The sequence below is a fragment of the Cupressus sempervirens genome, chromosome 3 (assembly GCF_028749045.1).
Source record: "Cupressus sempervirens isolate cs-2001-9-10 chromosome 3, ASM2874904v1, whole genome shotgun sequence".
In the NCBI taxonomy this organism is placed as follows: domain Eukaryota; kingdom Viridiplantae; phylum Streptophyta; class Pinopsida; order Cupressales; family Cupressaceae; genus Cupressus; species Cupressus sempervirens.
The window spans coordinates 614,071,557-614,084,889 of record NC_143120.1 but is presented as its reverse complement, the minus strand read 5'-3'; the positions used below and the strand labels follow the sequence as shown (position 1 = coordinate 614,084,889).

General features: G+C 36.3%; 1 protein-coding gene and 1 long non-coding RNA gene across 3 annotated transcripts in view; both read left to right on the top strand.

Moving 5' to 3' along the window:
* LOC149568170 (5'-3' exoribonuclease 4-like) overlaps positions 1-7,285 on the top strand; it is an 86,427-nt gene extending 79,142 nt beyond the window's left edge. Inside the window, exons 19-22 of the mRNA XM_089821176.1 lie at positions 5,151-5,255; positions 5,496-5,571; positions 5,711-5,790; positions 5,879-7,285. Of these exons, the coding sequence (XP_089677302.1) occupies positions 5,151-5,255; positions 5,496-5,571; positions 5,711-5,790; positions 5,879-6,656 (1,039 nt within the window). The 3' untranslated portion in view covers positions 6,657-7,285. The remainder of the gene's footprint in view (positions 1-5,150; positions 5,256-5,495; positions 5,572-5,710; positions 5,791-5,878) is intronic.
* An 835-nt stretch (positions 7,286-8,120) lies between these two features.
* Positions 8,121-12,997, top strand: LOC149568169 (uncharacterized). Of its 2 annotated transcripts, XR_016362513.1 has the most exons (5): positions 8,121-9,625; positions 9,751-9,823; positions 9,947-10,007; positions 10,124-10,200; positions 12,692-12,997. It is a non-coding gene; the product is annotated as an uncharacterized LOC149568169 (long non-coding RNA). The 2 variants fall into 2 exon arrangements; XR_016362512.1 differs by lacking the exon at positions 12,692-12,997 and having other exon boundaries at positions 10,124-10,811.
* The last annotated feature ends 336 nt before the right edge of the window (positions 12,998-13,333 follow it).

The window sequence follows — 13,333 nt, the reverse complement described above, 5'->3', positions numbered from 1 at the left end:
GTTTGTTTTGGAGCATTATGCTCATCTGCAAAGTTTTGGAGCGTTATCCAAAGTACCATCAATAGTATTTTCAGCAAACATCCTCTGCTCCAAATTCAGAAGGCTCCTAGAAGAAGAACATTCAATGCAACTATTGCCACAAGTTTGGTCACATGAAGGTTGAATGTCGGAAGCGCTTAGCTGCCTTATCTAAGCAATCTAGTTAGCAGCCCACAACAAACAGTGTGGAGCACCTTGAGTAGACAGAGTCTGCCTTTTACGCTTTTTGACAGCTTCGTGCTCTGGTTAGATTAACCATTAAGGGAGGGTATTACGATAATAGATAGTTTCTATTATCTTTGTTTAGTATCTATTGGTTATCTATTGTAATCTTTTGTAAATATTAGAATGTTTCTAATATTTAGTTTTCTGTTTCTAGAATAGAATGTTTCTTTTCTTTATGATTGTTTCTTAAGGAAACATTGTTCAGTCTCATGTATAAAGTGATCTCTTGATCACTGTTAATAACAAGGAAATATTTTCCAATTACTTCATAATATGGTATCATAGCCAATGGTTAAAGTCTAATCTGCTGATAAGATCTCTTTTGCAATTTCATGTTTGACTTTGAAGTCCATGACAAGGGACTGATGTATGAGGAGCTTGATGTGTTTTCAGAAACGATTCATAACCAAAAATCATTTATTTTCATGTCATTAGGAGTAGATGTAGTTAATTTGTTCTCAGGGAAATTTGAAGCTAAATACTTTGAGGTTGGTGTAAATTGAACACCCATTGTATCAGATCTGAGAATTATCCACTGTTGTAGGTCTGCAGTTGCTTTTAAAATGAGTTTATAATATATTTCAGACCGATAAATAGGAACACCCTCCTGAGTTAGTGGAGCTCAAAGTGAAGAAGTCTCACATAGCCTTGTCGGTGTTACATTTTCTCGTCTCCAATTGACTATACAGTTAAGGATCTTTTCATTACTCTTAGGATTGGAGGTAGCAAGAAAAATTGCTATCACAGTACATGATATGATGTGATGCCCTCTAACAAACAACTCAAAATGAAGGATGAAACATAAACAGATACAGTTTTGTACACCGTAGAAATGAACTTGTACAGGGCTGATATATCCGTGTAAGAAGATTTAGGTTTGCTGTCCAATGCTGCATGTTTCATAAACACTGAAAATGCCCTCCACTTATCCTTCAACCATGCATAGAACACCACCAAAGGTACCCTAAATCATGAATAGACCAACCTAGCTTGAAACAAAGAAACAACAACTAAATAACTTACTGATGATGACTCTGGTTGCTGGTGCTCTGAAATGCTATTGAAGTCTGCTGCTATAGATCTGATCAGCAAGCAAATACCCAACGAAAACTCACCAACTCTTGTTCAACACACCCAACTTGAGCATATGCTTAACTATCACGTTGAACTTAATCAAACACACTCCAAAATCGCTGTAAATGATCTCTTGACAAACTGAACTCACATTTAAAACTGCCGATCACTGGAATTTGACTAAGTCTAAAATCGATAAGATCCTTTTAGACTAGATTTGCACTGTACCTCCTAGAGATCTGAAACCCATCTCGAGCGTCCCAAGTCCAATAGCTATGAGACTCAGACTCATCTTGGACTCAGACTGGAACTCGTTGCAAAATTTTTGGTAGATTAAGAAACCCAAGAAATCCTGATATGTTTAAGGACTTAAAACTTGTTTCATGCACCTTTCAATAAATATACCTTAAATACACAAGAACATCATCAAATAAAAGCTAATTTGATAACATACAGAAGATTAAATTTATCCAAGTACAAACACAAATTGTATCAGAAGAAAATAACACTCAGACATATATTGTCAAATGTGTAGAAAACTCATGGAATATGCAGTCTATGGCATAAAAAAAGATTAACACTAAAATTATAAGACTATGGTTTAAAAGAGGTTGCATTATTCATCCTAACATCACGTTGGTGACTAAGATGGGTCTTTGATGATGATCCAGCCATTATATTGATTTGTGTCTCAATGACTGATGTGTGTATTCAAGTGAGGAATTCATTAATAGCTTAATTTTAAAGCTTCAATGCTACATCTTTCTTGACAAGCTCATTACAGAGAGTAGCTAAGTAAAATAATAAATGGTTATGTTCTAGTTTGATTTTAACTAGGATACTAATAGATAATATTCTTCTATGAGTTGTCTATGCAAGGCATGATTGATGATTGATATGTTTTTGCTTTGTGAAAATGGAATTATTGCCAACTGTCTTAATTTGTATTCAGCTGTACAGGGAATTGTAGCATGCCAGCTTTGCCTATGGTGGTCCCTGTACACTAGACAAGCTGTCCAATAGATGAAACAAGATGATCTTTGGTTGTGGCTTTGACTGGAGATATGTAGAGATTTGCAACAATGGAAACGTATTTGCATATGTTTATGATCATGATTTGTCACTGGCCTATTACTTCCTTAGACTTATAGTTTGATGGGGGTTTGGGGGCAATACCAAAACAAGGTTGAGGATAGCACCCTTCATAGGGATCTAGGGGCAAGGCCCCCAGCAGGTTTGAGGGGAACAGTGCGCAGCAGGGTCAAGGGGCAGTGCCCCTTGGATGTCTTGGGCAGCACTTCCTAGGGGGTCGAAGCTTATTGCCCCCTTGTCATGACACATGGTGGGGTTGATGGGTGAAGCTCCTGCGAATACCTTCTAAATGACAGAAACCTTCTTGGTGCCACACCATTTTCGTATATTTAAAAAAAATCCTAGATAGGCATGTCATAAGCCAAAGAAGCATTAAAATTTTGTGAGTTACAGGGAATAAAAATTAAAATTACTGAGCCTTAAGCCTATACTTGCCAAGAGTTGGTGAGTCTCCATCCTAGGCGAGTCTAGGAAAGTATTGCTCGAGTCCAAGGCCAAGCCACAGAAACCTTCATAATGCACACTGTTTCCATATAAAAAAAAAAAAATCCTAGATGGGCACCCTCCAAGACTACTTAAGTTTGGGTGAGTCCCCAGACTTGGCTAGTCTAGGAAAGACTTGACTGAGTCTGAGGGTAAGTGTCTCAGGCTCAACTAGCTTGGCTCGCCTTGGACTTGTTGAGTTCTGGCAAGTCTCCTTATGCTGATCCTGATAACATACATGAAATATTACTTAAAATATATGAAAAATTCTTATACTTAAATCTTTATTTCATGTATGGCCCACAAGTATGACTAGAAATCTCTATTCAATATGAAACCCAAAATTGCATTGCATTGGTTGTACAAGCCTCAGGACATCACCATGAAGTGGTATGACATGTACCAGGCCATGCAACGCCAACAATAAGCCTCCTTGGACCCTTTGAATCTATAAAGAATCAGTGTGACACGGGGTTGTCACGTCTGAAAACCAATACCTCACAGCTTTCTTGAGGTGTAGTAGACCCTTCCAATGTATACACCATGAAATGACTGATTTGGTAGCTCCAGACAAGGGTTAAAGTACTACAACCAGTAGTAAAACTAATCCTCCAAACTCCACACTCAACAAACAGCCACAAATTAATACAAAAACTTTTTAAAATATCTGCAAATTTATAATGCATCAAAATCCTTCATACTGAAACCCCAAATCTGAAATTTTGTTGTACATATTGGTGATCCCTGAATAGAACCACTCCAACTGGCTAGGTATTATCTCTCCCATTCAAAACTAGGAGTCAAATGAGGGTTTTCGTCCTCAAATGATTTATGATTTATGAAGAAAACATACTTTCAATCCGACAGCATGACAGCACAAGGAATCTTTAACATATGAGTATACCAAACCTCCTTTTATAGAATTTTGGAGGGAATTTGCAATTTTAAATTAAAATAATTCCTTGGTTCACGTGCAAAGGCCTTCTTAAAACTCTTCATTACCTTTACAATGAGCTATTACATTAGTTAGCCCTTTTATTATTTCTCAACATTTCTCTAATAACTGATTAGAGTTGTAGATAATGTTGAAATTGGATTTCATTCAAACTCTGATCACAGTAGGATGTTCGGAAGCACTTCTGGAAGTGTCAGAGAAATCCTTAAATACCAAACTTGCATCCTCCAAGAATTTTGGAGTTCCCTTGCACATCTAAAGATATGGGAAAACATGGAAAGTGGTTTAAAGTTCATGAACCAATATTTCTAAAAATGAGGACATTCCACTTCAGTGAAAGTTAATCAGCTTTGTTAGTTACATAGTCTTATTTAATTATCCTCAATGTTGACGGAAAGGATGGATGTATCACTACCAACTGTTCTTATATTTAGATCCTGTAATAAACAAAGTGAATTTTCCCAGGATTTGATTTGCATCCACTTGCTATTGCCATGGAACATGGCCACGTGGACCCAAGCCATGTTTTCCTTTCATTGTAGTTTGTAAAACCATAATACCTTATAAAAGAGTTACACTGGGTCAGTAATATCCAAAATTCATCTTTTAAGATACCAAACTGAATGGATTAGATAAAAATCATCAACATTGGGCTGCTAATGATGTTCCGCCTCTCTGATGTTTGTCTAAAAGACTAAAACAAAACATTTTAGCCCTAGGTTACACTGAAATCGGAAACAAGGTTTTCTATAACTTCAATACCTCCTTAGTATGTTAATTCTTTCGGGACAACTGTATTTGGGTTTTTTTAAACTCTATTTATTCCATTCTGGTTCAGTAAAACATAGAGTAGTAATCTCTTTAGAACATGCACCATTATTATTCTGAACTTAGACTAAACCAATAGAATCTTCATTAGGATTTTTTTTTTGGTGTGCAGGCATTGTGCATATTGGAAAGTTAATTGTTTTTGACTAATGACAACATTGTTCGGTAAATTTTATTAACAATACTGAATTTGGTTACATCCTGAGTTGTAGTAATTGATTTTATTACCAGCCTTTCTTTCCTTTAACTTTTTTACAATTTTCTAACAAAAATAGTGAATTTAGTTTTTCCTACTGTCAATATTGATTCTTCTTGGATATCATATTTACCTGCAAATGTTAACATTCTTGCACGTTATGCTGGGGGCTCATTTTGCATTGTTTTGATTTCAATATGCAAAGTAGAGATCTGTATTTTGGGTTGTCTGAGAGTTTTTTGGTGTGATATATTGCAGTGATGGAATGAATGGCTTTTTGAGTCCCTGTGAAGAGGATCCTTGTCCATCCAGTTACCCTTCACCCATTAAGGGCATGCAAGATATTGATTCTAATCAAGTACTGTAAGTGATGCTGGTTAACCTTGAACCTTAAGTTGAGATGCAAGTGTCATGCACATGTTCATGTGTTTTCTCCCCTCTGAAATTTTGTAGTCACAGAGTGCGTGGATATAATTGGTATCTTCAATTGACTAGAGATGTTAATGGTTGATAGAACATTTATTTTTGGGTCCTACCCTGGAAATCAAGTTTTGTCTGAAGAAATGTTTTACTGTGCAATCTAATCTGGAAGTTTCTCTGCAGGCGTGTAATATACCTTAACCCACCAGCCCATAGACACATTCCAAGTCCACCTGAGGGAGTAATCATGCCAACAAAAGTAGGTGTCACTACCACTTTGATGTATACAAATCAAACTGTTTTCTTACTATTTAAGTGTTCCTAGCCCTGTTTTTTGAAATATTTCAGATATAAACTAGTTTTGTTAACAAACTGTACTTATACTCTTCGTTTGACAGACTATAAATGAACATGATATAAAGCAAACACCCATTTTATGGCATGAGGATAATGGCCAAAGGCAACGGTTTCGAGAAAGGTATGCTTCTGACACATAGTTGTTAAGCCTTTGACTGATTTTTATTCTTGGCTGTTATTCACTGGGGCCTATATTTCCCATTTTCCAGGCCACCTGTTCCTGGGGCCATTTCAGGTCCTCATCTAGGAGAGGCAGCTCACCGTCTCCTGATGAATACACTCCAGATAAAGAGTAGCAACTCAAGGAATGGACAGCCTTCGCAGCATCTGATACCAAAAACTTCTCGTAGCTCAGCTGGTGTACCTACAATGCCCTCATCATATCAGGGTACTATGAGATCCAAGCCAAGACCAGCTGGACCTCCAGGCTATGAGCAGGGCTTTGCTCCTTATGAATCCTGGCCAAAGTCAGTTGGCCAGCCTATCTATGAACAAAGCTTTATCACATCTGGGTCCCCGAATTCCCATAATGTAACACACAGAAACCTTAAGAGTAATGACCAGGATTGCATGGCCACTGCCTCAGCATCATTTCCTGGATACCAGCCAATGCACGATCAAATGCAACCCGCTTTTCCTGGCAATGGATATTACCCTCAAACCATTTCTCCAATCATGAGTAATGGGGATTTGCACCTTCCTCAAGTCCAAGGTGTCAGTTTACAACAATATGGAATGTATCAGGGTAGCCCCAGTTTCGCAAACTCTCAACAACATTATCAAATTCAAAATACTCAGAGAAATGATCCTCCATTGCCACCACCAACATGGTTTCCAGGCAGAGGAACTAGTAATGCACATGTGTATCCAAGAGCTCAAGATGTGACACCCAATAAAAATGCCCCTTTGTATAATGATGGAAGTAATGTCCATCATGGAAAAGGAAGGGTTGGCCCTCCATGGTCAATGGGTTCTGGCCGCCATTAACCTACTATCAAATGCAAGTGAGGAGAATCTAAATCCATGTTGTATTTTGTGTAGGAATTCTTCCTGTAACACATTCTTTAACCAATGACCTGCTGTAAAGTTTAGGCAGGCAAAACATGATTTGTACAATGAAAATTGACTATGTACAGTAACAATTGACTGCCCTCTGTACTCTTGTGGGGAGTTAAATTTGTAGATTCTGATGCTGATCAATTACTTCCATGAATTTCTCAATAGCATAAGTCTGACTGGATGAGAGAGTCAATCAGTTGATGTGGACAGAAAATGAGATGAGTCTCTTTATTTGGAAAATTTCACCAGTGTTCTCATTACATAAATCAGTTTATTTCACAGTTGCATCCATATCCAGAAAATTAAAATCTTACAACGAAACAGCTTCATGCTAGTATGGCCAGTACGATTGAGTCTTGTACTTTTGTGCGGCATGGGTGAGAGAAATTTGTTATGCTTCATCACTTATGGATTGGTTGGTGATGTAGTATCTGAACTTCATGAAAGCCATTGATTTTTTTTTGTACAATTGTGAATTACTTTATAAAGGATAGAATCACCCATGGCAAGTGGGGAAAGTGAATTCAATCAATTTCTTTATTTTTAGCCTATGAAAACCACATTTCGAAGGGCTTGTGAAGTTGTTTCTGTGTGCAAAATTTCATTTTATGATCAATTTTCTGGGAAAGCTATGACAGACCCTGAATATTTTCTTGAAAATCATAAAGGTGCATGTTTAACATTTAATCATTGACAGCAGTGAGTCATTACTGTTTCTGTTTGTCTGGCTACATTTTCAGCCCTTCTGTCTTCAACACTTGTTTCTTGAGAGTTCACGTTAGCTTTCCACAGTCCATGTTGTATTAGAAATAGAGCTCTGGGAATCAACTGTATATGATTTTTGCATCTTTTATAACTTCTCGAGAGTTTTTCAAAACATATATTGGGTTTATGTCCTCATGGATATCCACACGTCTGTTACCAAACCCAATGCTTGAGTTCAATTAACTGTGCTTATTTGAGTGTAAAGCAAGTCTTAAAACTTCCATTTTTGTTTTAAAATTATTACTTTGTATCTCTCAAAAAAACTATTAAATATATAAAATTGAATTTTGTTTAAGTGAATTTCAACCACACTGTCAATTCTTGCCTATTTTGCCAAATTTTCACCATTAAAACATTTTGTAAACCTTTCCAAAATATTTCTTAATTATTTGGTGAATTTGTTTCATTCGTTTACTGTTCTAGTGCAAAGCTTTTGGCAAACTGAATTAGCATTAATTCCAAGTAACTTTTATAATCAAATACAGCTTTCATATTGACTTTGAAATTTGGTAATGCATTTTTCTCAGCTTTCTGAATTAATGCGAACTGTAGATATATCATATTTCTGATCTATAAATGGTCCATTTAGCATATATCTCAATGCATTTGATGTATAATAGGTGTATCTTTTGGTGGTTGATACTGCAATATAAAACTGGCTTTTAGCAACAAGGCATTCTGGGTGAATACACGCAGGAATAGTGCAGTACTCTGCACAAAGATTAAAGATGAAAATTTATTGAATGCTATGAAGTTTTGCAGCAAATTGCTATCCTAGGTGAATTCTCTGTGTGGATGGTTGTGAACAAAGATTTATGTTAGACTCCTGCAATATGGAAAAGGAAAGTAGCGCTTGCTCATCTTGGATATCTGGGTTATTTTTCAAGGGTACTACTTAACATTAACAATAAAATGAGCTGTCACAAAGCTCGCACAGGACTACTTCAGTTGAACAGAATATGAATCCGCACCGGAAGAATATGCATCTGCTTAAAGTCAATAACTAATGCAGAGTTAATGGATGACACACATAGAGTGCAAGAGTGGTAAACAGGACAGAAGTAAAATGCATGGCCCAACCATAGGGATACTGTCAACGAAATTCTGATGGGACGTCTGAAGGCAGTCAGGGGGTAGCTGGGTAGTTTGCTTTATTAGAGATAACCCTTTGAAGCGTCATTGATTCTTATCCCAAGTGGAACTAGATACATGGTGGATATGTTTGCTCTCATGAGTTGTCTAAAATTAGCTTCTGCTTAAGGGAAATTCACGGTCATTATTGCCATGAAAAGTAGGCTATTGCTGGTTGGAAACCAGAACCATAATGAGAGCCGGGGATCTAGTCCCTTGATTCCATTACATTCACTTCCAACATTGCTACAGAAAAGCAAATAAATTTGCAGGTCTTCTGGCAGACACTGCGTAGCTCGAATACAATCTCTACCATCTGTGCAGAAGAGTGGGAGGGCCTGTCAGACTTACAGCTAGCAATAGTCCTACAAGGGCCTAGCCTAATTAAAAAAGGCTGAAGTGGTCGACTTGGACAACTTTGCAAAACTTAAGTCACTTGGCAGTAAGTCTGATAAAACTTGCAATTAATATGGGCAGTTCACCCATGTGAAGAGATCCTTGACTAGCGGGTGTATATGGAAACAAAATGTAACACTAATTGTATTCATAAACATGTGACAGAGGTAGCAAGATTAAAAAGGCACAGAAGCTAATGAACTATTATTATAGCCTACAACAAGACATTCATGCAAGCCCACACTACCTGGAGATGGATGTTCGTTATAGAATGTAGATATTTCATCAGATATAAAGAGATCTGGATCCTCATTACCATATTTCTGATTATTTTGACAAGAAATGTAGGCAGCATGGTTTGGGTGGGAGCAGTGGAGGGATGGAAGGTGGTGAAAAATAGAGAAGAGTCCTTCATGGGTAAAATCTCTAATTGGAGATTGAGAAAATTGTTTATGGCACACTGACGATACCATAGCCATTGTTCATTCAGTCCTGCCAAGGAAAGGCCTGGGGTATTATAGTGGCTAAAGTGCTCACGTGTAGGTGGAGGTGGACTTCTTGGAGATGCTGGCAAGCTTAATCCAGAACAAGACTTGTTCTCGAAGGTGATGATTGGATAATGTTTTGTCCATTGTAGAGTAGTTGGCAGGGTATGAATGTACAGGAAATATTTTTTCAGTATTGAAATATGGACTGACAAATAGGGCTTAAGGCCTTGCTCTCTTTTCAGAGACACTTTGAGGCTCTTAGGAGCAGCATTTCTATCTTGTGTGGGACGTAAGGTGGCCATAGTGGGTATCATGGTAAGTTTTAGATGTTTTGACTTATAGTTTCTCATTTTTAAATGCTGTAGAACTGTTATCACAAGTAATATATTTGGGCATTGTACCCTTTTATGGAGTTAATGCTTGGTTTGTTTGGTTCAGTGATATAAGGGTGAGGGACTCGTAACAGCTATCAATTGTATCATTCAAGAAAAACACAAGTGTAAGGGCAAAGCATGATGCTTATACACAATCTGTATTTCAGTGCTGATTTTAATTTTTTTCCCTTGTCATCCATAAAAATAATTGGTATATAGTAAAAGTTTCTCGTGTTTTCAGTCAAGGGAGCAGATGGAGATAAATGGACATATCTTGGGACCATGTTTTAGACTGATTTGCACTTAGAATTGCTGCAGGTGACATTTTTTTTTTGTAAAGGGTTGTTATCATATGGTTTGAAATTTTCTGATTGCATCATCTTGTTCTCTATGAAAAGGTTGCCATCCATGTGGTTACCCTTTGAGGCACTTGTGTGAAGGTAAGTAGAATAATTTTATGACATCTAAAATGAATGGCGACCTCATGGAATTAACTTCTAGAGGATTTGTCTACCATGATTGATTTTCAACTGAAATATGAAATGCATTTAGCTTTCTTGGCATTTGTGAATTTCATTTAGGTTAATAGCAAGACATGTTAGATTGGTTTACAAACACATTGGTACAGGACTGCAATGGCAAGAACAACCAACTTTTCCATCCGCCATATGCTGATTATGGAAGGTCCTAAGAAGGTTTTATATTTTCAGGCCAGAGTTTTGAAAAGAGAACACTATATTTTTTATTCTGTTTCATTTCAGTTTTCTGCAGTTTCTGCTTTTAAAAGAGCATATGATAGCTCTTTTATTACTGCGTGAAGTTTTCTGGGGGTTTTCTCTCTGAAGTCCTATTGAAAATTATACTGTTGTTGATTAGTTTATCTCTTCCAAATTGTTGCTTAAATTATTATTTGATGAGTACTATCTTCATATGGCATAAGAAAAACGTTGAGCTTCACCTTTTGTTGATAGGAAAGGACAATTGTTTGGGCATTTCATATTAAGGCATTTGGATTACATAAGAAATTTTGCGGCGACTTCTAGTCCAAGTGAGATTTTGACTATTGTCTGGCTTTGATGATATATTCAGTTCAGAGGAATTATTTTTTAACTCCGTTATGTTGAACTACAGCTCATTTATATAGTCTTAGTTAATAGCCATTTCACCCCTAAAAAGTAATGTAATACTAGCATGTTTGTACACTGATCCTTGGTACCCTTCTCTTGTATCAGAAACATCTCTCTATCCTGAACACCTAAATAGGGATATCTGTAGAAAATTTCTGATGTAATCTCTCTACATGCCTTCTAGAAGCATCCTTGAAATCTGGGAAGTGTTTTGCAAAGGTTAATGAATATATCATGTAAATTACACTAGCCTTTCTTAAAATGGCGGACAAAAAGGCTGAAAGAAAGAAATAAATACAGCAAATCGATTTAGTTTTTTTTTTCCCTAGAAAAACAATTATAAAATTCTGTACCCACACTTCAGAGAAGTGTTAAGGAAACAATAGTAAGGGTTAAGATGCGTACATATATTGAAGTTTAATAAATTAATTGAAAAAAAAAACCGAGGACATCCACACCAAGTTTCTAAATCTAAGGGTGTTTCTCTGTTTGATTGCAATTATAGGGGATTATAATATCAATTTATATCTATATTACATGGGAACATGTTTCCTGTCCCTCAGGGTCTTGTTTCCATTCTAAAAACATTTTGGGACGCTAGGACAAAAAGAGAACATCCCCAGCTGTCTCCAATTTCAAAAGACAGTAGAAAATGATAGGAAATGTCCCCTGATATTTAAGGATGGCTAGCCATCCTCAATATGCCAAGGGGACGCCCAAAATGCCCCTGATCTGTCTCTGAAATGAAAAAGTCTTTCTAAACATTTGGATGATTTTTGACATTTAGAAAATATTTTTTAAAATAAAGTTCTGCTTGCCAAACAGGCAATAATTTCGAATTTGTGTCTGCGAATGATAAAATTTGATGGAGGAGGTGCAACCATGATTGGTCGGGCTACCGTTGATGATCCACTTTTGCCAGTTATTTAGATTATTCTGAGCATTTGGATATTGATAGCTAGAATGAGGCTTAGTTTCATAGTAGTGCAATGTTTGAGACTTTCGGATACATGTTTGAGATATTTTGATTTGGAGATTGTTATAATGCTGTTACACTGATTTATACTGCTGCCATTATCATTTATGTTATTAACTTATTATACTACTGTTGTAACTTGTGAATCAGTGATATATTTGTATATTGTCTTGTTATCTTTTGTGTGTGCGTGTGAGTGTGTGTGAGAGAGTGTGTTTGTGAGAAAGAGAATACACATATACACAAAAAAATTGTATATCAGAGTCCTATTGTTCCCTATTTTTTGACTCAGAAAATGTTACAGAAGTGTCTGCTGCCGGCCCTGTCCCTAGAACACTGTTGACCATGTATTTTAATCTTATACATCATGATTGTAAAACATAAACATGATTAGTTTTTATTTGGTTGACATCTAGACATATGTTGTATTTTAATTTAATTGAATTATATCACTTTTTTAAATTACAGGCATTGTGTTATTTTTTTAATAATAAATTTTAATATACAAGTATTTTGAATTTTCATTTTTATTTGGTTGTCTCCAGCTTTTTGGAAATTAGCGGAGTGCTACCTCATATCGTTTCTTGCTAACCATGAATGCTATAATAAGACACTAAGATACAAAGCTAGCGGTGGTTCTCTTTGGTTGAAGAAAATTTTATTGGTTCTAAATGGTTCACATTCTAAAGGTGTAAATTTTGCGCAGGCAACCGAACTGTCTCTTTGATGTTATGAAAATGACTGCATACTGAAAAAAGTTTGAAAGGAAATAAGGAAGCAAATCCTATCGAGGGGAGGTTAGGAAAAGCATAGGGTCTTCGGTGTTGGGTTTTATATTTATTAGATTTGATATAACTGTACAATAGAAGTCTCAGCTGAACTTGCATGTGATGCAGGGATATTATTACTTCTATTTAAATTGAGTATTTATTGGGAACTTATGTTTTCGTTTGGCCCCCAATATTAAATTTTCTGGAAACAAATGCAATATATTCTACGGTTTGAAAGGTTAGATTTTTTAAATTAATTATGATTCGTTATTTCCAAATTTCTGGATTAGTTTAGACCAAATTTCCTGGGGTTTGTACATATTTTGGAAGATAGAAAAATCAGAAAAATATTAAATGCTGGCAGTGGTCTTTGACAATGGTCATTTTAAACATTTTGCCTGGCTGGTGCCCGTGTAAATGTGAAGCCCATCTCCGAATATCTCATCATACCTAACAACTTTCACACCATTTTCACAGCCCTGACACGTCCTACGCCGTCAACATATTAAACTATTTTTAAAAAATAGTACTTAAACATAAGTCAATGTACACACTTCAATTAATTTTTGAATTACTCA